Source organism: Plectropomus leopardus, chromosome 5 (genome assembly GCF_026936395.1).
Source record: "Plectropomus leopardus strain MGB_pleo_1.0 chromosome 5, ASM2693639v1, whole genome shotgun sequence".
Classification (NCBI taxonomy): Eukaryota; Metazoa; Chordata; class Actinopteri; order Perciformes; family Serranidae; genus Plectropomus; species Plectropomus leopardus.
The window spans coordinates 7008855-7036535 of NC_142180.1; the positions used below are offsets into that span (position 1 = coordinate 7008855).

The following is a 27681-nucleotide window of genomic DNA, read 5'->3' on the forward strand; positions in this document are numbered from 1 at the left end:
TTGTGACATTTTAGTAGCAAGAACTTCAGAACAGTCTGCCTCATAAATGACTCGTCTCAGGCTCTTTTGCTTAATCATTTTCTCCTCCACAAAGTTTAAAAAAAAAAAAAAAAACAGGGAAAAAAGGCTCTAGAAGCCAAATTATCTCAACTTTTAGACTTTAGTGTTTCTCAATTGGAAATCAACATTATAATACAACTAATCTCACAGGCTTAATAATAAACTAATCTCTGTGATGAGTGAACTGGAGTAGAACCTGTTGAATGTGCAGATTCAGTGAAGTGCCCCTTTTGAAGTGCCGCCCCCCCACAAATATCTCAAGACATGTTACAGTTTCTCTTTTCTCTTGAATACTACATAATGTAAGCTTGAATAAAGAACAAGTTTTTTAAATGAAAATAAAACATCTGCCCTTTCAAATAAATGCTAGAAAAGTTTAGAAAACCCCTTTGAAAATCCCCAAGAAACTACAGTAAAAAAACAAAATTTATTTCGTCCTTTGGAAAGAATTTAAAAATTGTACAACTTCATACTACATTCAGTCATATACACTGTAATGTGCTAAATGGCCTGAAAAAGGTTGCATACATATGTTTTTTAAAGTTATTGTGGACTTCGAAAAGTCAAGGATATAGGCATGTGATTGTCCAGTTAAAAACAGTTAATTGTGATAATAAATACTGATGAGAAAAAGAGAATCTAAATATAACCCACAGACTAATGCTGTCAATCAGTGAGGTGTTTGTTGGGGTTGTCTGTGGTATGCCTCCTTGGTAACTGCTCAAAATCAGTGCTATGTTTGCAGTTAAAGCCCCCAAGCAAGATGTTCCACCTCTCAATCAAAAGAAATAAGAGGGGCGGTTAAGGTTCAGACGGTGCAAAAATAGCGCTACGGAGCCCCGCGGTAGGTTGAGAGGCAGGCGAAGCATCTCGTGCAAACCACTATGCGTGAGTAGAGTGTTTGGATCCTATTTCAAGTTTAGACAGAAAAGGGCTGAACGGCTGCCAGGTAAACAGTGCGGCACAGGTACTGATTTGGCCCTGTGTTTATGCTTACACAAAAGCAGCCTACAGCACTGCTAAATGGAGGTAGGTCCTATCAGCTGCAGCGATAAAGCGAGGTGTCTATGGCAGAGATCAATCATTGCTCCTTTCTCTTCTTTACCCACCCCCTCGCCCTCCACGCCTCACAGCTCGGCATGCGAGGGGACTCTAGCGTGTGAAGAGCTGAATTGGACGATAGCAGCAGATAGGGCAGGCATTGAGTCTGTGTGGCCCGCATGGCGGAGGCTCATTGACAGACACACACTAACAGTAACGTTTTACAGGCAGGCTTAAGGGGTCCACTCAGGTTAGCTTCTTCAGTGTTTTGAGTTTCTGTAGACTGCAGACCACCAACTGATCTCAGGTTTTTTGAAAATCTGTTCAAAGGCACCAGAAGTGTTCAAGTGATGTTGCAGACTATGGATAAAAGTCAAGGATAAAAGTCGGCATAAATATACGCAGATAGAGTACGCACGCCAGACATCTACTATACATGCAAAGTTACAACAATGCTTAAAAGAAAGCTTCACTGGATTCATTTTTGCCCTGAGGCCATGTACCACTATGCCAAATGAGTCCACCAGACAAGGTACTTTAGGTCAACCCAGGGAAAACTTTGTCTGACCAGGGGACATTGGGGTGTAGGGGGTCACTTGAGGACTAAAGGAGTATATGACTAGACTAATAGGCACGTGGGGATCAGAGGGCCACCTGGTTAATAAGGGTGGCACTTGAGCCAACCCTTTAAGCTGAGCAAAGGTGCATTTTAGTCAACCAGAGAGTTTTTTTGGTTTAACTAGAAGCAAACTTGCAAAGGTCACTTATGGACCAGAGAATCTCTGGCCAACCATAGCTGCAGTCAAGGGTCCATGGGCCTACCACTGGGAAAATAGCACCAAAAGGAGCTGCACATGGGCTGACCAGAAGAAAACATGAGGGGTATTTTGGCTGACAACATGGGAAACATATCCTCATCGAACAGTTCGTATGATATCCTTTGAATTGTCTCACCACAAATGATGTTACGTCCTTAACATATGTAACATGTAATTAGCACAAACTTACCAAAGTTATGTTTAGGCAAGTAGATTTATTGTGGTTAATTTAGAAAAGGAAACACTGTGAAGATGTGCATTAAAATGACACAAAATTCCCTCATGAGCACGTATTTGCAGGGGGGAAAGTCTCAGGGGAAAGTCTGCTTTTTTGTGTCCCAGCTACCACCCCAAACTGCCTCTTTACAAGACTGCTAGGGACTGCTTCCTTGTTGACTCCCATTAGTGCACTGGTCACATGATTAAAGCCTTTCAAAATACATGTAAAATATGTGCAAATTTTGGTGGATTACTTTTTGTTGGAAAACATTGGAACAGTTTGTGAGAATGGCCTGACATGAACGCTTGCGCAAACCAGAACTCAATTTGAAGTAACCAGAGGGGCACTTTGACCGATCAGAGGGGCTCTTGGGTATATCATTTGGGCTGACCAAGAGAGAACTTGGACCAACTAGTGCTGCATTTAGGAACTTTGAGATGCATTTAAAAACAAGACTTTGCTCTTGTAGAGGACCACATTTGCCCCGCAGTTTTGACATAAGAGCAAAAGGTAGGAAGTTTCCAGTTAGTGCGGACATGTCCTGGTTCAAGTAAAACAAACATACAAAAAAAAAGATTCCTTCTTCGCACGCTACTGGTTAGAAGTAAAAAAAATATGTTGCATGTATCCAGGCAATAAGATACAGGGGGACCCAGAATGACATCACTACCTTCGCATGTGATTGAGGTCCTGGCAGTGCCAGGCTGCCTTTCACCTGCACTTCACCTGTACTTCACCTCTTTCCTTAATTACTTTAATTATACCCTTGTTGGCTCCGTTTATTATTATGTATCTATTTTTTTTTCTCTCTGTTGGTCTGGCAAGGTGTGAGCACCTCAGGTAAGAATGCAGGAGAACCCAAAATAGCAACATGTGGTTGCCAACTGACTGCAGGATATGCTGCTTCATTTGATCAGATTTCATTTATTAATCGCTGACACAGAAGTAGCAAAGATTTATGCTCATCAAACCGCGGTTATGAAAACTCTGTGAGGCACTGCATGTATTGGATTAATGTCTGTGTGTGCGTGTGTATCAGGTATCCAACAAAGTTCTTGCGTTATGTATCAAAACAGCTTCGTGGGAACTTTTTGTTTGTCACTGTTAAGTATTCAGGTGTGCCTCTGATTACATGGACTGACGCCCCCTACCATTTATCTTCCAAAACACAAAGGTATGATTCTACAGAGGCGCAACAAAGCAGGCAGCAAACGTTTAGAGGGCCGCATTGTTGGGTAATTACAGTAATCACTGTTCGAAGAATAAACTAGATGGAATGTATGCGTCTTCTATTTAGCCCAAGCACAAGCACAATCTCACACACTTTCACACCCACACCTGAGCAGACACACAGCTGCACACAAACATACACCCCCATACACAAACCCCTGTACCGGTGCCTACTGTGCTGACTGCAGGAATGAGTGGAATTGATGTGGAATGTCTGACTTTTGGGTTTGGCTGTGAAGTAGACACATTGCTGTACCTACCGGAGCGCCCAAATGAAGCATGTCGACTATCAGCGGCCTCTGTCAGAGACTAAATCTGCTGCAGGGAATCTTGGGAATCTCAGCTACGCAGCGCTTCTTGTTGCTGTTCCTCCCTGCCCTGCTCACCCACAGCCTGTACTTTGTTTATACAAAGACATGGGGGCTGGACACCCTTCACTCACTGAGAAGAAAGAAAACAAAGATGAGATACAGGTAAGAAGTCATCCGCAGACATGCAGACAAGGGTTAGCGTGTGAGTGCAGACCGCCGCAGAGGTGGGGCTATTTTTGGAGCTGCAAAGGATTCACCCGCTGTATTTAAATGACTGGAATTCCACTCATGTCAGCACTTAAAAGAGATTTCTCCTCTTACTTAAAGGAGACACTTTAAATCTCAACAGGTGAGCTTAAAACAACAAAGGTGCCAATTTCAGAAGAGACACGTCAAAGGTTATATAAGTGAGTGTGTTTCTCTAATGTTACTTTAGAGCACAGTTGACTCTTCTGACCTCAATAACCTTGCAATTAAAGCAATTTTCTGCATTATATATATCATTTTCCACCAGAACCTGAAGGTAAAAGATGATCCTGACCTTCTCAAATGCTGCAGTTCTGAAATAAGCCCAGATATCCGGAGAGGAATTATAACATGATACTTTATTGATCCCTGTGGGGAAATTGTCTTTCCACTCCTGATTCCAAATTGCCATGTGGAAGATTAAAACTGAAAACAGGTGTGCTGCCTTTCACACCAAATCACTACAGCACAGGTGTGTGTAGCCGTCTTGGCAGAGCAGCCGAAATCAAATACAGCCTCATCACACCTCTGCAAGGAGAAAACTACACGTAGGCACACCTACTACCGGTCTAGTGGTGTAAAATTCTCTCTGTGCCTCAGCAGAGTGTTGCACAGTGGCGGTGATAATGATAGCGCGCATGCCGCTGTGTTTCTCAGCTCTGGTTTTAGACTCACAGCAGTTGGCCTCCTGAGTTTCAACAAAAACATTTTGGTTTCAACTCTCCAGCTGCTGCAGCAACGTCCCAGTGAGAGACGAAAGCAGTTTCCAAAATTTAAATTTGATTTAAGGTTGTGTTGTGACCTTTGGTTTCATTAACATTCTTCCTCCCATCACAACTGGCACTAATTCAGAACATGTACCTATGTGCCATTTGTTTGGAAGGTTAAACATGTCCAAAACCCAAAATGATTCACCAACTTAGACTCATTACCTCCATATTTCCAAATACCTGGCTGTAGCACTTCACCAAATCAACAAAACATTCATTGGTTGTTCTGGAATGCACTGGTATGAAGACTTGCTGAAAATTAGCGCTTAAAGGTGGATTTCTATAAACATATTGTTTTGAGATGAGAGGACAGCAAGAAGATCTGGGCCCCATAACAGTAGTCCACTAAACATTAATATCTGGAGTCCTTTAAATGCTGTAGATCCCTGTCTGGACTAAGCATCAAACTGCTATCTGAAAAGTAAAGCCAGTGCAGAAGTGCTGAAAACTACAGTTCCTTGAAAGGCCACTTGAGGCTGGCTCCAAAACAGAGCAAATCCACCACCGACCCCTATACTGAAATGCAAAACCTTACTGCAGATAAAAAATCATTTATCATGCTTTTTTATCTGCAGTAAATCATGTTATCTCCACTCTCTCATCCAAATATGGTCGTTTCTGGCTCCAGAAAAAAAACAAGATGGTGACGTTCAAAATGCCAAACTTGAGGCTTCAAAACAGCGGTCCACAAACCAATAGTTGACATAACAGTAGCTTAGTCCATTACTTTATACAGTCTATGGTCTAGACCCATGTTTCTGCAATCATCAACACTCTGCAGACATCCCTATGTGAGTAAAATACATAATTTAAATATGCCTTCAAAATGTTTCAATATTTCTGTAAAAATGTTTACATTTCTGAAAAAATGAATCCAATTCGACGTCTAGCAAGCCAAGCCCAGTATGCAGATATGTGTGCATGATTTCCTCGCGAAACTTTTAACAACAACTAAAAACAACTGATTTCAACAGATGCATCTTCATGACAACTGAGGAAATTATATCTGATGATGAAGACCATGCAATATGGTTGGAAATTTTTGAAAACGTTTGAAAAAGCTAGATTGGTTGCTTTGCTTATGTGTATTAACATGCTGACAGAGCAACAAAATACTAAGTGAACCTAATGACAAGTCACAATTGCAGCCATCAAGCCTTTCATTAACAGGACTGGAAAAACACACACAGACTTCAAGTCCATGCTCATGTAATTAATCGATTTATCCTCTTAATTTTGATGCTTTCACACACACTCACACACACATACACCAAACAGCTCTGCATCCTCTGAGATCTGTCATGTACACCCATGGTGATAATTAGGTGATAAAATTTAAACATGTAGACATAAAAACCGCTCAGGATGCCAAACATAGATTCATATCACAGTGATGTTGGGAACAGACTGGTAGTTTACACACTGACCTTATCTTATATCCTATGGCATCATGGTGAAACTCTTTATCCCTACAGGGGTCTTTCATTTGGGTTTTCTTTCACATAATTCCCAGAACTCATTACAGGGTCACTATAAATCTTTTCAGTGTGGGGGCACACACATGATCTATAAGTGTACAGAGTTACAGTAAGTTGTTCAGGTTCCAGCCAAGTCCAAGCAGCTAAAACAGGAGGAGTGCCTGAGAAGACAGTTTAATGATTATTACTGGCCTGAGGCCAATCTCATAACTTATGTTAACTCTCCAACCTCTCTCTGCACTGTCAACTGGCTGAAAGCTGTTGACAGGAGAAGAGTTAGTGGGACAAACAGACATTAGGTTTACAGGTGTCAGGGATGTCAGTTTACTTAAAACCTGTTTGAGAAGCTACACTCCCCACATAATCATCTATAGCTTGACTTAACATCTGCAGACAAATGTGACATGGCATTGATTTATGGCTCAGATATTAATTGGTCATCAGGGTCAAAACTGTTAAGTTGCTAAACCTCTGTTGCAACAATGCAAACAGTATAAAGACTGATGGCCCTGAAATCTCCTCTCATTACCATTGTAGCTTGATATTTGTTCCTCTTTTACCTGGTAAAATGAACTCAGTTACCATTAGGAGGCGCCACATGTGAAGTCGATGACTGAAGTCGTATGTGAATTTTTGTAAGTCATAATACATAAAACAAATGTGTTTTATTTCGAATGTACTTGGTCATGTTCCTTTTGAGATTGCTTAAATTTTGTGAGAATAATAAGTAGCTTCTTATAGGTTAAATACTTTTTTAGCTAATTTGCTGTATCACTTTTACATGAATGCCATCCACAGTATTATATTAGTAGTTACAGCCAACCAGTAGCAGAAAGCCTTATTCAGTCACAATGCTAAGCCACAACGTGTAAACTTTTTCATGTGGCAGTGTCAGTATCATAATTCTGAAGGCAGAAGATTTGCTCTGTAATCACGCAATACGAAACACTGCTGTTTGTCTACTACCTCCACCAGGAGGTGCCAATGATGCATACTACAGTTGTTCTTGCCATGTGATAACTCCAGCCTCAATACACCAATCCGCAATTTAAAGAAATCACAGTTTTACAAGTGACATTATCACATTGATAAAATCTGTCCACAGACAGACGTAACAAACACCTGGTAAAATATGCACAGTGGCTTCTGTGGAAGTTCATGCTAGAGTTGGTGTCACCAGGACCACATTTTGATCTAAAGACTTTGCAGATTTGCAGATTTTACTGAATTTGTTTTCAGTGTATAAACATTTAATATGACTTTTATGAGTTACATGTTACAGCATGAAACATGTGGAAATATAATTCATTCATACAGTTACTGTAGGGCAGTTAGAGGCAGTGTTTCCTAAAAAAAAAATGTCACGGTTCATGGTGATTTTTAGTGTCTTGGTTATTTACTGCGTAACAAGCCAGAAGCTAAGGCCCCCATGAGTAGTAGAGCTGACTGCATCCTCATCTGGAAAACCATCACCAGTCTCCATTGCAATAATGAGGAACTCTGCTTAGGACCACAAAATCTCTTGTTCCGTCCCTGGCTATTATTAAACAGCATTTTATTCATACTGACATAAGTTCTTCATAAAGCCTTTGTACAAAAATAAAAAAGCAACTATTGCCAGATTTTGCAAAAAAGATGGAAGAAAGGGTATTATTAGGGCGGTTTTTAAACAATAATATCAAAGAAACAGCTAAATCCAAAATATAATCTAACCTTAAGACCAGAAAACTAATTATATTTCCTTTAAATAAAACAATACTGCTGTTGTTAAGGTCATCGGGATCACCATTTACATTCGACAGTGAGATTCTCACACTTGAGAGACACACACTGCCTCCCTCTCTCTGCTTATTTGCATCACCGGTTTAACGCAGAGTGATTTGTATGTTTTCAGGCTTCTGTTATTCGACTGTTTCTTTGCATGCAGGTGCGATGGTCCTTTGAACTTCATATGACCTCTCTGCCATTTAAAAAATATTATTCCCTCAACCCTGTTGCCTAACCTGAGATCTTACATATCATCTTTTGTGCGTAAGGTGGAACTCATCCAAACCAATCTCTTTTATTTCAGCTGTGCGTCCGCGTTCCTTCCTCGTTCCACCGGAGGGCTGGTGCAGAGAGCAACAGGTAGAGGTGAACACCAGTTTTTGTCTTTTTCTCCATTTATTCTCCCCTTTTTTTCTGTCCATCGTGTGTTGCTTGAACTGAACATTTTAAACTTTTCAGCACTCCCCGAAGGCTTTGCTGATGTGCGCAAACATTTGCATTTTCCCACCGAAATTAAAATGTAACTCTCTATATCGTTGTTGCTTTTCATAGGAAGCGATCAAAGAGGAGAAATATCAAACCGGACCAAGACTGCAGAGTCTAAGGTTGAAAAAAAAATGCATTTGAAGTATTTTTAATGCACTTCACTGAATCTTGAATTCAGGAAAAGAGGGGACTCAATAAAACTGTTATTTTTGATTAATAGAAGAAGAAAAACATATTCAAGGTGCAAAATCAAGCTCGGGCAAAGTGTCTGTTTTGTTTTGTTTTGTTTTGTTTTGTTTTGTTTTGTTAGAAAACTTTTGAATACCGTTAAAATGTATAGTAAATGCTTAAAACGACCCTTTGCCCACATAGATAGATAGATAGATAGAATGATTGATTGATTGATTTTCATACCTGCCCTCTCTCTCTTCACTCCCTCAGTTTTTTTTCACTCCCCTGGCGTGGCACAGTAGCGTCCAATTGTAAACATACATACAGTAAATCACTCAATCGCTTCAATGGATTGGGGCTGTAAACCCCGCCTGTGGGCCGTCCCTTGCCGAGCCATTATATTATAGCAAGACAAGCGTGTCTCCGGAGACAGATCTGTATTCTGCTGCTCCACACTGAGGCTCAGGGTGCCTCCAGCGCTTCAGACGAGCCTCTACAACACACAAACACACAGAGACATTTCAGCTGTCAGGACCTCTACACCTGCCCTGCTGCTCAGCTCACACAAGAGGAGACACTTAAACGGAGAAGATCATCCTTCTGTTTGGGAGAAATGAAACTTGAAGTTTTCTCAGCGCACCACTTCGCGCAGAAGCCACTGGAGTTGTGCATGGACGCTGAGGGGGGAGTTCCGTCTCCTCTGTCCGGGGACGAGCTGGGGTCGGACGGGGACTGCGTGGCCAACAGCCCGGCACCTGTCGCCCAGAGCGGCGACGGCAGCAAGGGAAAGCCCTACACCCGCAGACCCAAACCCCCTTACTCCTACATCGCTCTCATCGCCATGGCCATCCGGGAGTCCGGCAGCGGCCGCCTCACTCTGGCAGAGATCAACGACTACCTGATGAAGAAGTTCCCGTTTTTCCGCGGCAGCTACACCGGCTGGAGGAACTCTGTGCGCCACAACCTGTCACTCAACGACTGCTTCCTCAAAGTGCTGCGGGACCCGTCCAGGCCGTGGGGCAAGGACAACTACTGGATGCTCAACCCGCACAGCGAGTACACCTTCGCTGATGGGGTGTTCCGCCGTAGGAGGAAGCGCATCGCCAAGAGGTCCGCTAAGGAGCGGGAGAGTCCGGACATCCTCAGCGAGGACACCCGCCTCCCCGCGCCGGAGGAGAGGGTGGGGGCCAAGTTCTCCAGCCCCTTTGCCATCGACAGCATCCTCAGCACACCATTCAAACGGAGGGAGGACAGCCACGTTGACGCAGACACCCACGCTCCCCGGCTCTACTGGCCCCCAGGGTCCCACGTACTGCCTTACACTCTGAGTTACCCGGCGCAGCACGCGTACCTGTCAGAGGGGGCGTACAGCAGCAGCACAGAGCCCAGCAGGAATGTGCTCACATACCTCCAGCACACAGCACCGGGCATGGCCGCACCTGAGGCCGCTCTGCACGCGCTCAAGATGCCCACCAAGACGCGGGGTTTCCATATAGACTCTTTGCTCTCATAAAGCACCCGGACTTTCTGTCAGACTTGCTTGTTTCGACTCATGTGCACTTTCGTGGGCGCTTAGCTTTCAGTGCTTTAGCTGTTTAACTGTTTGGGAATCTGTCTGTCACATCACGACTGCTGTCAGTCATTCTGCAGTAAAACAAACAAACAAACATGACGTGGCGTCATTAACTGTGTAGTTATTCAGCAAAAAGTTGCTGTCATCGCAGTACATTCCACCCTGTGTGTGTGTGTGTGTGTGTGTGTGTGTGTGTGTGTGTGTGTGTGTGTGTGTGTGTGTGTGTGTGTGTGTGTGTTTGAGATGTTTAGAGTGTTTGTCTGTCATGTATCCATGGTTCACTGGTCATTTCCACTGTACGACGGCAATCAAGCGCCAAGCTCAAACACAAAAATATTAATCTATTTATATTTTCATGTTTTGTATGACCTGCTGTATAAAATATTGTTGTACATATATATATGTGTGTGTGTATATATATATATATATATATATATATATATATATATATATAAAATATTGACTGAGCTGCGATGAGAATCACGTGGCTGCACGAGTAACGCATGGAAATGTCCCGATGTTTTCCTAAGATTGATTCATGCATGCCTGGTATTTTTATGAATAAAAAACGTGACACAATGGGACCCTGATGTTCAATGAGTTATTCATCACAGACATGAAAGGGAGCGAGTGTTTGAGAGATCAGAAGCAGGTGCACAGAGCAGCGGGGGCGGGAGGGAATGGGGCTTACACCTGTTCAACAGGAGACAAGTCTGCGCTAGATTTGACTGTAAAGTCAAAAAATGAGGGGTTGGTGGTTTCATAATCTGTTCAAAATAATGGAGAAAAAAAACATAATCATTAAAGTGAAAATACCAAATGAATGTCAAACATACTGCTCTGAGGTACATTTTAAACTAACGGAAATGTACGAATATTGGCCAGGAGCAGCTTATAAAAAGACGAAAATAAATTCAGTAAGTTGTTATACTGAAATCAAGACAAAAACTACAGTAAACACACACACACACACACACACACACACACACACACACACACACACACACACACACACACACATACATACACACACACACACACACACACACACACACACACACACACACTGCACAGATCAAAAATTAAGGACTCAACATATATAATTATTATATTATTTAGTGTGTCCCCAGCCCACATGGGCTTATAACATAAAGCCCGGCCACACACCAAAAATACTGAAAAACATTTGTAAGAAAATATCATTTATGTATTTCAAATAAAACGCTTTGCCTCAGGCCATGAAAACATTCCCCTCCAAAAAAAAAGTTATTTAAAGATTTAATATTATTGTTTTAATGAATCTATGATCTATTTTTTTTTTACGAACAGCCCATTAACATTAATGTTTTATCAAAACAATAATACATAGAAAATATGTCATGAATTGTTTACTAAAAACATTAAAATAATTTGGTGCATGTAAACGGTACTATGTCCTGGTCAGTGCGGAACCGTTTATCACAAACTAATACTGAATAAAGTGGTGATGTGTCCGCAGTGCGCTCACTGTAAGAAAAAAAAATCAGAATTTGTTCCGTCTTCAGAACACAATTATCTGATTCTTTGAATCGGCCAGATGTTCGGATTTACATGCACACACAATATTTTCTTCAGCAATGAGTGCTCACAGTCCTGCAGGCTGTTCATCGGGTCCGCAGGAGGCTGCAGTTGCTCTCCACGGTCCTGAAACAGACCCCACACTCATCAGCTGCTGGTCCACTGACATAACACTGTTCGTGTAAAATCTACACGTTCTTTATTCTGAAGAAAATTTCAGAATTATAGTGTAAAGTCGATATAAAGATCAGGACATATTCTAATTTCGGGACACAGTTTTCACGTTAAAATGGTGTTCATGTTATTTTCTAAATAACCTCAGGTAATTCTGATGTGCAATATTTTGTATAACATCGGGGGAAAAAATGTTTGATGGTTTTCTCTAAAAACAAAAGCCTGGTAAATAATAAGATATTTTTTGCAATATATGCAACCACACAAAAGAAGAATAGGACCACAAAAATTGTGCTTTTTTGTTTGTTTGTTTGTTTGTTTGTTTTTTTCAAAATTGTAACCTGCTTTGTAAGAGACTGATGTCAACGAATTACAAACGTTATTACAATCTAATAGAAAGCGACTGTAATACTTTTATTATTTAAAATATCAGATCTTTCATACGTCAGATATATTAAATGACAAAATTCAAAGATGTTTTGTTCGATGTTTGAGTTTCGGACATGGTGCAGGTGGCTCAAAACGAATCTGCACATTTAAACACTAAATATCCTTTAATTTTGTCACTGTGCTCGTTTCGGCATTCGACCATGTTTTGATAACATCCATACGGTGATGCACACTGATCTGCTACATCTCATATTATGCCCCCTCTGGTCCTTATGCACATGCATGTTGAGGCTGTAAAACAGAAGCTGATGTCTGCGGGGAGAGCGCACCGGACAGTCTGACAGGTGACAGGTGAGACCTGCTCCTGTTTCCAGGGACAATGCTGCAACCTGCAGGTGAAACGCCAGAACAGCACACCTGTGTGCGGGGATGTCACGTGGCTCCAATCCTCTCATCCTCCGTACAATGTGAACATCTAAATGAGGACGCGCATCCTCCATATTTGTAAATAGTCTTTCTCTGCATTTACATTTCAGCCGGTGCCCGTCTCGACCCGGTCCACGTCATCACGCTGCCTGAGCACTGACTCCGGCCTGTTCCAGCAGGGCTCGCTGCCTATGAATAAGGCCCACAGTGTTATGAAACCAAACTTTATGGCAGGCACAATGTTAGGAAGTCCAAACAGTCTGTCACTCCGGCAAACTGAACCGCGCCTGACCTCCCTGAGTCCCGGAGAGGCAGCTCCAAAGCTCCCGGCACCGCTACAGGAAACACAGGCGGAGCGGAGCGGCCAGCAGAAACCCCGAGCAGCCCAAAGAATATTAGATTATCGTTAAAAGGAGCTGAAGTCGGCGTTTGTTATTATTTTATATTATGATTATGTATATCACAAGCCTAAATAAGCACAGTGATATTATTATAATGCATAAACATCTTATGTAATATTTAGGGGGAAAAAAACTAAATATTTGTTGGTGCTTATTTTAAATGAGAAATAGAAGGACATTATGCTTTTGCAATCTACTTAATTTTATTTGTAGGCCGTGAGCATTATATGTCAAAATGGCCTGAAATAGGTTACCTGAGGTCAGACACGCCCGACAGCATTCTCTACAAATCTTATCTACCTAATATTTCACGGGGGATAAACAATGTATTTCAGCCTAAACATGAAAACAAACACAAGGCCTCATAGTGTCGGCAACAGGCTCATATGGGCCTCCAGCAGTGACTGCATTGCAAAGGCAAACTCCTCTATCAAAAACACCTCTGAATAGCTTTCGTGGTGGCCGCTGATCACTTGATATTTTCCAAAAGGCTAAATTGGGAGCTCATATAATCTCGGTGCGTAAAAGGCAGCCGGAGCGCCGTCTTCAAAGCGCTCCCAGAACAAAGATTCCCTCTGCAAGCCGAGGCATCCTGATCTCGGCGGGGGTCATAAGTTTTGATGTTGCAGGAAATTTCTGGGGCCGTTAAGCTCCTCCAAACCGCTCTGTGTGTCATGGTGGAAAATGATTTTATCCGCACATCCTTTGTTGTGCAAAGTGCAAAGGTTATTGTTGCTGGTTATTGTTTGGGAAAATCCTCCAGGACGGGTCTATATCTAAACTTAATAAGGGTCGTGTAGGCTATCACGTGCACAGATTTGAGTGTGTGACATAAAAAATAACAATAAAAAAAGAGGAACTATGTTTTTTTCTGTAGTTTCCACTTTTTCTCTTTTATTTTTATAAACTTTTAATAAACATCATCAACGTGGGCCTGTGGGGAGTAAAGAACGCAATTAATGTACCTTAAATAACACAGAAATATGATCTATGCACGACTACAAAATTTAGAAAATATAGTGACAAACATGCTCAACGGCACCAAAAAGGTCTGGGTTTAGCGACAGCCACAAAACTTTGCGCCTTTTACCCCTCCAATGATCTCCGCTCCGTCGCAGCACGGATGTTGATATTACCTCTATGGGATATATAACTCCATCATGTTGGACAAATCTGTGTGTGATGTCTCCATAGGGGAGGAAACTGTCGACGCCCGCTCGCCTAATTTCGCTTTTCTCTCTAATGAACGTGGGGCCCATGGGACCGGCTCTGGCCCGGGGCGGTAAGCTGACACTGGCGCGCTGTGTGTGGTATCCAGGGCCGGGCTTGATGGAAAAAGCCTGCTTCCACTCATGTCAAAGTCATTTACTCAGAGCAACCCCCCGCTTACACACGCACGGTAAAGACCACCACCTCTCCATCTCTCACACTCCTCGCCCCAGCCCGGCACCGCGACAGTTTGTTTTTGTTATCCTCTGGACCCGTTTGGGAGGAAATTATGAGCAAAATAATACAAATATTACAAGACGGTGCGTTTTTTTTAATTGCTTGGATGCGTTTGGATATTTGCCGCAGATGATATCATGTAGGCCCAAATGAATGTTTTAGCTCATCATTGTTTCAATTGCAAGTTGGATCTTTTTGCACATATTGTGGTGGTTTATGCGTGTCAGAAAAATGTATGATCTGTGGCAAATCACGACTTCATACATGCAGGACCAGAGGGGGGAGAAAGCTCGTTTTTTAACTTGTGCGTCTGGCGTGTGGCGCTGTTGATTGGGATGTCTGGAGGAGGTTTGATAGATGGCTTAATTGCGTGTAGTCCGAACTTGGAGTGAGGGGGTGGGAGGGGAAGAAAGAAGACGTGGAGAGGAGAGAATGAGGGGCTTTAACGCTGCTGAGAACGGTAAGTGGACTTGGGCCAGATTTGGCAGGAGGGCGGAGGGGGGTGGCTCTATTCGTCACTGATTTCAGGGAGATTTGCAGGCGCAGAGTTCGGATGAGGAGAAGGGGGTGGAGGGGCTCACGCAGAGGGAAGAAAGATTTATGAAATGATAGGTGGCCGAGCTTTGTTTGGCTGGACTGTTGCGCGCGCTAAATCGAGGGGTTTTCGTGTTTCCTCCACTTGAGGGATTATTAAGGCGGTCGATGGCCACCCGGCGCGCCACACAGCGCCACTTAGCGCCGCCGTGACACCCAGTGGAGCTCCTGTGTCGAGCTAAAGCCCTGGACACTCAGTCTCCAGCGGATACGCAGCTCCCCCCTCTCTCTCTTCCTCTTCCTCTCTCTGTCAGTGCGTACTCGCCGTGCGTTCTGCATGCGTCAAGGGAGCACCGTGCGTAACGGGAGAGTCGTGCGTAACTGGAGACAGATTTCACTCCATTTTGCGCTGGGATTCTGAGGACCACTGGCGGTGTAACGCTCACTTGCAAGGACACTGACCGCTGGATCCCGATATATATATTGCTATTTTAACACATCTCACAGCTCGTCTTTTCTCCCCCCCTCTCTCCACGCGACGCCAGTCGTACGTCAGAGCTGACATGACGACCGAGACCCCTCAGCAGCAGCTGGACCCTCCGCCTCCTCTGAGATCCAGCCCGGCGTCCGGCGCCTTGCACCCCGCCATGCTGAGCCCACAAGCCTCCACAGAAAGTTCGTCCACCGCCATTAAAGGAAAGAAGACGAGCTCTGGTTTACGGCGACCAGAAAAGCCGCCGTACTCGTACATCGCCCTCATCGTTATGGCAATACAGAGCTCCCCCACCAAACGACTGACACTCAGTGAGATCTACCAGTTCCTGCAGGCTCGCTTCCCATTCTTCAGGGGCTCATATCAGGGCTGGAAGAACTCGGTCCGGCATAATCTATCGCTGAACGAGTGCTTCATCAAACTGCCCAAAGGGCTGGGCAGGCCGGGGAAAGGCCACTACTGGACTATCGACCCAGGCAGTGAGTTCATGTTCGAGGAGGGCTCGTTTCGTCGCAGACCCAGAGGCTTCAGAAGAAAGTGTCAAGCTCTGAAGCCCATGTATCGGATGATGAACGGGATAGGCTTCGGCACCTCCATCCTCCCGCAGAGTTTTGACTTTCAGTCTCCATCCGCCACCCTCGCTTGTCACAGCAACAGCTACAACTTGGACATGATGAGCAATTCAATGGCCGGGGGGTACGACGGGCTGAGCGGCGGCCACCATGTACCCCACATGTCCCCGAGTCCCGGCTCCACGTACATGGCGAGCTGTCCCGTGCCGTCTAACGGGGAGTACGGGCCGGACAGCAGCAGCAGCCCTGTACCGTCCTCTCCAGCCATGGCCAGCGCGCTGGATGGCCACTCCCCGTACGCCAGTACATCCGCACACTGGGCGACCTCCGGCGGGTCCCCCTACATCAAGCAGCAGCCTCTAACCTCCAGCAGCCCCGCGTCCTCTGGTTTACACTCCGGCATGTCGCCTTACTCCCTGGAGCAGAGTTATCTTCACCAGAATGGCAGGGACAGCCACAGCACCGACATATCAGGTATGACTCACTCAGAGCTCGCACTGGGGATGATGAAACCCGTCTACTATATTTTGGATTTATCATAAAAATAAATCAATCAAAAAACATGATGATAAATAATTATCACAATATGACATTTGCAAGACAGACTGCAATGTTCAAAAACATGTTTCTATGAGCAACAGAGGCCTGTGACAAATTGAAAGGTTTTTGTGTGGCAAAAAACTAAATTATGAAATGATTTAATATATATCACTAGTGTTTAAAATCAGGAATGCCGCGTTTATTTGAGAGGAAAATTTATACTTGTCATATTGATGCAAGGCATCAGAGTAATAAAAAAAAATAATTTAGTACTTTCGTTTGACCTTGAATTTCCTCCTAAATTATTTTCATCCTACTTGAAAATCAGGATGACTAATTGTGGGTCACAAAATAATGTAACAATTGTTTAACTCATTATATTGAATTAAAAGGTTACGTTGGATGTTAATTGAATAATAAAACCCACAAACAACACGCGCTGACCTTGGCATGGTTCAGAAAAATTAACATTAGTTTTCAAACCGATTTTGAGGCTAATAAATAAATAAAATTCAGATTCCAGGAGCTGCTAATGTGTATATATCTCTTGAATCCACAGTCTGCAGGGGTTTATCAGTCACATCTGTACAAGTGTTCACGGGATATTTTCCATAATAACTAGGTTAAGAAAAACAGCTATTTTGTGATCGCGCTCTTAATGCACCTCCCCAGTTCACGCTCATTTACTTTAACATAACAGACTGAGGCTTTACTAAAGTCTGGGGATTTCACCGAGGCGACTAACCCATGCTGGAGCCCGAAAGGGTCCCCGAGGTTAACTAAACAAAGACTGCGCAGGTCGGACCACACCGGCGGAGGATTCCAACCACCGCGTATCCACCAGAGACGGAAGGCCTTGTTAAACTTTACGCAGCGTCTTAATTGAGCCTGCACCGAGGATAAACGGACTGGCTGCACGGTGCAGGGTCGGTAACTGCACTGTCAGTCTTGTGTGTGAAAATGGGCGCAGGGCAGCTGAGCTGTGGCCCGGAGGATAAAGCCTGCTGTCTTCCCCTGAAAAACACAGTCACATCTGGAGTCCTTATGACCTTGACGAAGCCACAGCCTCCCCATTTATTTTTCTCTTTCTGGAAACAGAGGCTCACTTACAGACACAAAATGACGGTCACTGAGTCTCATTTAAATACTCTTGCAAGGTTGGAGCTCTCTGGGTAACATTACTCATATACATTACTGCTATTGGTTATAAATCAAAATAAATTCATTAAAATTATTTTTCAAAAATAGCTAACGGAAGGTACATTGCCTTTGAAAATACAATTTATTTGAAATTATTGCACTGGTGGAAGGTATATAGAAGAAACATTTCTCCAAAACATTATTTTTTAAAACTAGTTATTTCTGCTTTCACGTAAAGAAATTACCAATTTCTTTAAGTGCAAATTAACCACTAAAGATGCCAGACAATTTGGAGGAGCGTTCTATACGTTTTTTTAAACAAAATATTTCCGTAAAACAAGGCCTTATCCGTCCTCATCAGTCAGTTTTGCTCATTTTAAATAACAGTGAATACACATTTTGATATATCTTGAGCTGATTATTTAAAAATCTATTTCGGTGATATTTGACATGCAAAACATTAATTTCTGGCCACAAAAAATAATAATTGTGCAGAATCATTTCACGGAAAAACTAAGATGCTAAAAAAACCCCTATGCTATCCATAAAGTATAATGAATATTAATGTATCATTTGCATATATTTAATGTTTCTTCTGTGTCCCCTGTGCAGTGGGGATCCCGCGCTATCAGAGCCATTCCTCGGTGTGCGACAGGAAAGATTTTGTGTTAAACTTTAACGGCATCTCTTCCTTCCACCCCTCGGCTGGCGGATCCTACTATCACCATCACCACCACCACCATCCCCAGAGCGTGTGTCAGGACATCAAACCCTGCGTGATGTGAGCTCTGGTGTCATTGGGGACTGCAAACCAGAGAGGCACCGACGGGTCACAGTGAAACTGCAGCTCCGTCTGAACAAACAAGCGGACATTTTTTTCATTTCTACTTTTCTAATTTTTTTGAAGGATTCATACGAGGATGTATCGTGGCGTCCGCTCTCACATGTTTGCCTCCTCCGTGCAGCCAAAGTAGCTCTCTTGGTTGGACTTGAGAAAACTATGCATTGAAGGAAATGAATGAAGAAACCCCAGAGGCCTTTATAAAAACCACTCTGCCAATATGAACCCCGACAAGCGTTTTCTTCTTTAAAAGAAGCTTCGGAACTTTTAATGTGTTTGCTCTTGTAACACGTGCAAACAAATTATATTCTATGTAACTATGTTCTATCCTATTAGAGTAACTACACACACGACGCTTTAGGCTAACATGAACTGCAACAAACCTTGCACTTATTGTATAACCCTTTGCCAACTTTTTGTTCTGTAAAAGGTTTCAATAAAGCTGATATATATTTTAGGCTACAATTCTGCAGACTTCTGTCTTTCCGTGCACATTTCTGTAGAAAAGTTATTTACTTTGCATTAAACGGAGGTGATATTAGGCTTGCAACAGCCGAAACACATAATTACAAGATGACTTTTGCTTTCTGGACATTTACACATCTCCAGTTAGGGCCAGCAGTGATGGAAAGTACATTTGCTAAATGTAAGATACTTGGACTTTCATAAGTATTTCCACTTTCTGCCACTTGATACTTGTTCTCATTTATTTGGCAGCTGAAGTTAATTTCCAGAATCAGAGTCAACATGCAAAACCTACAATCTGTTTATAATATTTTAATCATGATTATAGATAAAACTACTCAACAGTTATATATCCCTGGCAAACAGCTGCAACATTAAGATCCTTATTAAAATCATATAAAATAATACAATGCACAGGGGACATTCTGCAGAAGAATGAGTACTTTCACTTTTGATACTAAATTTAGCTGTTAATACTTCTGTATATACATACAGTATAAGGGATTAAATGTAAGACTTTATGTTATAATGGAACATTTATATTGTGGTACATAAAGGATCTACTTTTTCCACCACTCACAGTGAGGTTTTGAACTAGTATTAATCTCTAAAATCGATGATATTCAATAAAAAGGCATGCATACAGTATAACAACCTAATATGCAAAATATAGTTTCCGTAAAAAATGTATGCTTTAACTCTTATGTTCATTATACAAACCTCTCATCATTCAATAAATAAATAATGTTAATTTTTAGAGTGATTTTGAGAGTGAAAATTTTGGTATTTCAATTGTTTCTGTTTGGTAGTTGTGATTATAACAGGGGTGTTGTATTGATGAAAGAAGTATTCAGATGCCTTACTTAATTAAACGCAGCAATGCCACTATCAAGATTTTTCTACACTGTAAATGCATTATAACATAAAGTCCCACATTTAAATCTAACTTTTGTAAAAATACAAAAGTATTATCAGCAGACTGTATTGGAATAATAAAAGGTTAGAGTAGTACTCATTATACAGTAAAATGCCCCCTTTCATTATACATTTTGTACATTGGATTATCATAACTGATTTATTAAAAGGTTAACTGAATTTCAAATGTATAAAACCAAAGTGGAGATGATGTATATCCTTTTGGATAGTTTAATCTAAAACAAGAAATCGCATGTTATTAGACTGTCACTTGTTTTGTTTGTAAAACCATAACCTCAAGGTAGCCGCAGCTGTCAAATCAATGCAGTGCAATAAAACATACTCTAAAAATGTGAGCTGAGTTATAAAGTAGCGTAAAACAGAAATACTCAAGTAAAGTACCTCAAAATTGTACTTACGTAGGCTACATTGCTTAAGTACTTTTACCTTTGTTGATAAGTAAGGGCTATTAAGGAAGAAGCATACTTTAAAGCATGATAAAAAAGACCCACACAGGCTGATCATTAAAGCTTATTGACTGCTGATATGACACTTGAAATATGAACATCCTTTAGAAGATAGATTACAATATAAAAGGAAGAAGCTACCTCTAAGAAAATCTTATTATTCTTAGTCTGAATTTTTCCACATTCTGCATGTTTTACAGCCAGCCTGTCTAACAGCTGAATTTCCCTCTACATCCTGAGGCTGCTCCCTTCCATGTGGACATCCAGGGTTTGCCAACATTTGAAGACGCCATATAAACAAATGAAACGACAGGGCCCGCGTCTATGGAAATGCAACAGCTTGGTATTTTTAGAGTGCGGTAAACAGATCAGACTCGCAGGGAGAGAGCGAGTTGCCTCGTCATACAAACACAGAGCAGACTTGGGCGGCTGCACTTGTGCTGCTACTTTTTGTCTGCATGGCTTTTGGTCATGACTCAAATGCAGCATCCCTCATTACTAACATGCAGATAAAGATTTGGCAGTAGCAGCACCTTATTAGGTCACTGACATAATCACAGTTTCTTAATATGCACTGTGGAGTCACTATTTGTGTCTTAAATGCATCGTCTGAGAAAATGTTTTCGCTGGGATGTTTAATATCTGTTACCTTAGTGTTTATTTATCATGTTAAAGTGCACTGTAGGTTTCCAAGCTTTTCTCTGGGGTTCACTATTTTCTAAATGTCTTTTCTCATGTGGGCTTAAAAGTAACTGTGCAAGAGGTTTGAGAAAAATTCAATTTTAAATATTCTTTGGCATTACAGATGAAAACCAGATGTAGAATTCATACTTTCGCAAGTTATTTTTCACATATAAACTACCCAAAATGCCAAATGTGCAACACCAAATCACATGTGGACAGTTTCAGAGAAAAAGAAAGATCTGGCAGCAAATTACACAGGGGACCTTCATACTTCATATCTGCTTGTAAGCAAGCTTCAGATCCAGAAAATCACAGCAGGTGAGGGACTGACTGAGTCCTGTTGGTCTTACTGTAGTGGCCTCCCTCTTGTGTTTTGAACACTCTGGGGGCACAACAAATGTCATATGGGACTGGTAACAGAGAGAGGAAAGAACAGCATCAGCAGTCACAAATCAAAAAGAAAAACATTTTTGACTAGACAACAAAGTCCTGTCTAATTTCCTCAGTGTAACCCTCCATGATGAAAAGTCATACAAAGCGGCCCTGCAGCTGCTAGATTTTCCATGACAAGGTTTTTGAGGAGGGCTCAACTTTAAATATGGTGGAGTACAGTGCCATCTAGTGGCTACGATCACAGCAGAGATCATTTCTGCAGTGGGATGATATTACGAGAAGAACACAGAGCAGAGACTCTGATGCATGAGATGAAAACTAAAACAAATGACTGAATGCAACTCTCTTGCAGTAATAGTAAAAATGTGACTTCTCTCTCAGCAAGTGAACTACACTTGCTGTACCTTATTCAGTTTAATACATATCTATATATTAAATCATTGATTCAGATGTGCATTACAAATACTTCAGTAGGCTTTAAGGTGAATGTAAATGTGAACATATTATTTAGAGCCATGGCCAGAATAACGCGCTGCCCCCCCCACCCCCCTTCACTGATGTTCTGTTTGCCCATTCTGACTGAAAGAGAAGTTTTGTTCCAAAATATACCAGACTTTTCCACATTGTTGAAATCAGTTTTTTTTCAAATGTATTATGATCAGAAAGATTAGGCGTGAAAGGGGGGAGAGAGGGGAGAGACAGAGAGGGTATGACATGCAGCAAAGGGCCACAGGTAATATTCGAACTCGCTCCACCAGGTGAGCTACTGCACACTCCATCAGAAATCTTTTAGATAAATACTATGCTTTCTGTACTCCAACAAAACAAAGTCTTCCTTGCACTCTTCTCTCTAACATTTACTCATATTTCCACTGTTGTTTTTCCTGCAACAAGACATCCCCTGCGATATTTCAGAGTGAGACTTCCCCTTGATTGAGATTTGGTCAAATAACAAATAGACCAGAAAATGGTAAGGAAAATGTTTCTCTGTAGAGTCCTTCCCGTAATATTGTCAGACACTTCTAATAACAATCTGAGCCTGTCAGGCAAAATCAAGCACTTTTAGTGGATGTAAATTGACAGTGCTTAAAGGCCCACAGAGGTTACATTGCAGCCTGTGTTGCTGCAGCCTCTCCCAATACTGGACAAATTGCAAAAGTTGTTGTTTCCATTAATCTCTCAGACACAAAAAGATGAAAATAGGGTCCAGGTTGAAAAGCATTGATGTTTCTATATAAAGCCTCTATCATTTGAGCTGACATAGAGCTTTATTGGTGTGGATTCCCAGACAAATGTGCAGTTGCACAAACATGAAACTACAGACTTAAGCAAAATCAGCACTGAAGTTAAATTATCCAGTCTGTCCTTATTAGTTATGTATATGGGATCAGTTTGCTAAATTTGCTACTTATGCACAGATGCTGTTGTAACCCCTCATTTCTTGCAAGAACATTAAAGGGATGGTTTGGCATCTTTTAACCTTGACCCTAAATTCTGATGTTTTTGTGTCTGTGCGACTAATGGGAATAATATTCTTTTTAATTGGTCCAGTATTGAGCAAGAGTGCCATAGCCTGCAGCCATGAAACAGGCTGCAATGTAATCTTCAGAGCAATAGTGCACTGTCAATGTATGTCCACTAAAAGTTCTTGTTTTTGCCACTAACAGGCAAAAATTGTTAATTTAAGTGTAAAAAAGTAAAACATTTTTTTCGTTACCTTTCGCATGGCAATGTGCTGTTTATTACTGTCTCCTCCAGAGCAAGATTTAACCTTGGGTGAGACTTGAATAAACAACATAACAAACAGAATGGACATACTTTCGCAGTGCGATGTTGCCTTGAGTGGGTAAATGCAGACTGTTATGCAGCTTCCAGCTGCAGCGCTCTGGCTCCATACTTGACCTGTTTCAAAAACTGTTGTTCCTCTTTGTCACCTATACACAAAACTATGGGAAAACAGGGTCCAGGTTGAAAAATACCAACATTTTAGCTAATTTTCCAAACTGAGCAGTGCTAAGCCAATAATACAGTCAAGTGCCAACAACTGATAACATATTGTGTGCCAATATACTGTATCTTGAAGGACAAGTGGCAGTTTGGACCTCACAAGCTAGAGGGAGGGTCAGAAGACTCTAAAAAATCTGAATCCATCTCAAGGGACCAAGAACACAGGATCTAAGGTAAATGTCATGGACTGATGTATCAGATAGACAGAGAGACAAGCAGACAAATAAACAAAACTTGAACAGAAAATTCAGCCCTGTTTTTCTCATGGCTAAGGTTGACTGCTTTCCCTGTATCTAGTCTTTTAACTAAACCAAGTTAAACAAGTCCCGGTCCTCATTCTGTCCTACTGCAAATACACATGAAAATGATGTCTCATTATAATTCTGGGTTGGCTGAAACAAATGCACTTTAATATGGACAGCTCCACCACAGCTGGACAAAACCCAACCATAGTTGAGTCCACACAGACATGGTCATTGTCCAGTGTTTTTTTGTAAATTGTGCTGGAACACGTTAACTGAATGAAATGCATCTTGATGTTGGATGTGTGGAATAACAATATTCAGCAGGCCGACCATCTTAAATACATAAGTTAAGAATAACAAAAAACTGAACTGATTCTGCCTCTTTGTTGCTCTTCCAGTAACAGGATTAAAAGTTTAACGTCCTGTGAGGCTGCTATGCTCACTACACATGGACAATATAAACAAACTGGTATTCTTAGATACTTAGTGCTTTGAGCTGAATGTTGACGTCAACATGATGATGTACAACTTGCATGGGGGGAACTGTTAATGTCTGTACTATATTACTTGGAAATCCATCCCAGATGTGGTAGATATTTCACATGCAAATGTACAACTGACACACCAACCAACTGACATCTATTGCCCTAACCCCACCCTGCTAGTAATAGGTCACAAAGGGTTTAGGCTCCTCTGAATCAGCATCACAAAGACCCTGACTCAGTTATCATGCATCTCTGCTCTGTTAATACAGCTCAGAAACAGCTGAACAAAGTCCCCCTGCCAAGTTCTTATCAACTTAAACAAAGGAACAATAGAAAGCATCCTGACAGGAAACATAACAAAATGGTATGTGATGTGCACAGCCCAGGAGAGGAGGGCTCTGCAGTGGGTGACTGAAAACACCCAGAACATCAGTGGTACCCATCAACTGAGCATCAGTGATATCAGTGAGCTGCCTGTGCAGATCCCAAAGGATAATAAAAGACAACACCTACCCCAGTAACCGCCTGTCCACCCTGCTGCTGCTGGGCAAGAGACACAGAACTACCTGCTATTGAAGACTGTAGAGCAGCTTCTGTCCACACGCTGTAAGACTCACTCTCTGTACTCCATCATAAGAAAATGTTAGTTTTTTGATTGTTAACCATCAACTTCAACCTGAACCTTGTGCTGTTGAATAACAATATATGAACTGAACATGAAAACTGAACATGAAACTCTTTCCAGGCAGGATTCAATGACATAAATCTTGTTTTTTTCTTTAACATCTGTATCAGCTCAGATTTCCAAATTGCATAGTTTTGGACATTATGAGATCAAATCCAAATTTAGATCCTCTCCTTTAGAGCTAATGCATGTCTTGTCCTCCCATTGCTCAAGAAACTGCTCTTCAGCTTGCATCATTGCAGAAATGATCCTGATAGTCTCTCAGCACTGTCCCTTTGGTTGAGCTGGTCGGGAGGCCAGGCTCTTCTTCACGGCCTCTTAGTGCCCTTACTGACATAAAAAAAAGCTTCCTCCAGCTGCTGTACTTTAGGGGGTGGTCTTTTTACACAGGTCTTTGTTGTTATTGTCTTGACTCACTGTAGTCTGAATACTCTGAGATTTCTTTAAGTTTCACTTTCTCCTGCTGTATGTCATATTGAAGCATCTCCTTTTCCAGTTCACTGACACTGAGTTTGTGATCTCACTGCAGCTGTGGCTTTTCCAAGAAGCAGGTTTAATGAGTGACCTGGAAAATATGCTCAGCAAAATACAGGGGCTTTGCATATCTGGAAACTGGTGTAAGAAAAGACCATTCCAAGTTTTAATCTGCAAAGTTACTGAAACGACTCAGCTAGCCTTCCTTCTGGAAAGCTTCCCAAGCGGGAAACCCTTAAGCATCCTGGAGCTAGAGTCCTGAAACAGAGGCTCAGTGGATTGGGTCAAATGAAGTACAGATGAAGTGGGCAGTGAGACTGATAGTCTGCTACAGTAGCTGCATGTGGAATCAGAAAGGGATGCCTGAACCTGAGGGTTTGTTAGTAAGAGCTCACACAAACAGACAGGGAAAAAAATCTGGTAAGGGGGGCATAAATAGTGCCGGACCCTTATTATTACCAGGCACTGAGCTAACTTTAAGCAAGGCATTTATCTCCAGCTGCTTCACTGGAGCTGCTCAGTGACTGACAGATCATCCAGGTGATACTATATGAATGGCAGAGCTTTGCAGCAAAAGAAGGTTTCCACTCATTGAGCCCACATTTGATAAATGCAAGTTTTTAAGAAAAAATAAGCTGACCGTGAATCTTCCGAAAAAATGCCTCTGCTTTACTGAAAATAAAAGAAAGAAAGGAACAAAGAGGAGAGGCAAAGGAGGACCGAGCCTGAGGAAGAGGTTGATAGTGGCTGAGATAATCCACTAGAGGGCAGACTTTACCCACTGACTTAAAGACTCATGCCTAGTTTTTGTAGCTCCTACAATTCTGACTGCAGTAGAGCTTGTTGTCAATTAATACAACACATTTCTAGCAGCATAATAAATAAAGCCACAGATAAGCTGATATCAGGGTAATTAAACTATAAAAAAGAACACAGGCTATAAATACTGGACGTAGTTACCTGTTTTAAACAAGCGTCAACCTTCAAAGGCTGAAAAATGAAACCAATGGGAAAGTGCCAAAAAACAAGAAAATTGTGGTTCCTCTAACAGCCACCTGAGGCTGGCTCCACAACAGTCAAGCCCTGTAGACCTCCTTCTTAAAATGTCCAGGGCTGTTTAAGTTTTAGGCTGTCTGCAAGGCATCGTTACATTCTGAGTCAGACACATCCCTCATTCCTCCTCAGTGCCCACCTCTTGTCTAAAATGGTCATTCCTGGCTCCAAATAACTAAGGTAGCAATGCCTGAAATGCTGCACTTGAGGCTTCAAAATGGCAGTCCACAAACCAATGGGTAACATTACAGTAACTATATCCATTATTTATACATACAGTCTGTGATTTAAGGCCTTCAGTTTGTCATTTCAGTCATAAACATCTTTTTTTTTTCCAGAAGTGGCCATTCTTTGGACAAAAGGGTGGAGCTGTGGAGGAGTGAGGACTGCATCTAACTCACAAACTGCAGGGGGCCGATTACATGTCAACAGTTCTTGCATGACACGTAAAATTTTTGTTGCGGTTTTGCCTTTTGTTCACACAACAATGGCAATTTGGTTCTGTGGTGTGTTGTTACATAGTGACAATGCCAACTACCAGTCTGGCATGCATACTACAGCTATTTCGGTTGTTTTTGCGGATCCGTGTACACGAGGATCGTTCTCACAGTGCTATCATTAAAACACAGGTTTCAAGGGGAAAGACTTTTCCTGTTCTAGTAGGGCAATTCTTCTCTAAATGTGGCCTCAGAGTGACCACACCCCTAATTAGGCATCACTGTAAACCTTATTAAAATTTGAACAGGTGAGACAAATTAATCCCTCATACAGGGTTTGTTACTCTAAATATGTTATTTACTACTCATTAAAAGTTATACTTTTACTTTACTAATTACTCTCTACCAACAGTACACATCTGCAAGCCAAGTATGCGGTCATGCTTCATAACTAGCACCTAGAGTGCATAAGAGCCTGTCCTATTAGCATGCACTGGGGCCTGACATAACTACTTTATGCCACTGGAATGACAATAGCATTTTAAAGACATTGTCCATTAACTAATACTGTTAGGATTTTTATGATGATGCATCACCTCTCTCCACTGTTTTTTTTTTTTTTTAAGTTTTCAGTTAGCCATTTTTAAAGATTTTTTGTGGGGGGGCTTTTTGCTTTTATTTGATAG

The 27681-nt window shown here is 41.9% G+C and overlaps 2 protein-coding genes and 1 long non-coding RNA gene across 3 annotated transcripts in view; 2 read left to right on the forward strand and 1 right to left on the reverse strand.

Moving 5' to 3' along the window:
- The window catches only part of LOC148189515 (uncharacterized), a 50196-nt gene that overhangs the window by 19327 nt on the left and 3188 nt on the right, over positions 1-27681 (reverse strand). The window contains exon 3 of the long non-coding RNA XR_015776577.1: positions 3630-3810. This is a non-coding gene — a long non-coding RNA (uncharacterized LOC148189515). The remainder of the gene's footprint in view (positions 1-3629; positions 3811-27681) is intronic.
- Positions 9013-10755, forward strand: foxq1b (forkhead box Q1b). The gene has a single exon (XM_042483957.2). The coding sequence runs from the start codon at positions 9212-9214 to the stop codon at positions 10109-10111; it is 900 nt and encodes a 299-aa protein (XP_042339891.2). The 5' UTR covers positions 9013-9211; the 3' UTR covers positions 10112-10755.
- foxf2b (forkhead box F2b) lies at positions 15160-19150 on the forward strand. The gene is made up of 2 exons (XM_042483931.2): positions 15160-16638; positions 18457-19150. Exons 1-2 carry the CDS (start codon positions 15663-15665, stop codon positions 18627-18629), a joined length of 1149 nt encoding a protein of 382 aa, XP_042339865.1. The 5' UTR covers positions 15160-15662; the 3' UTR covers positions 18630-19150.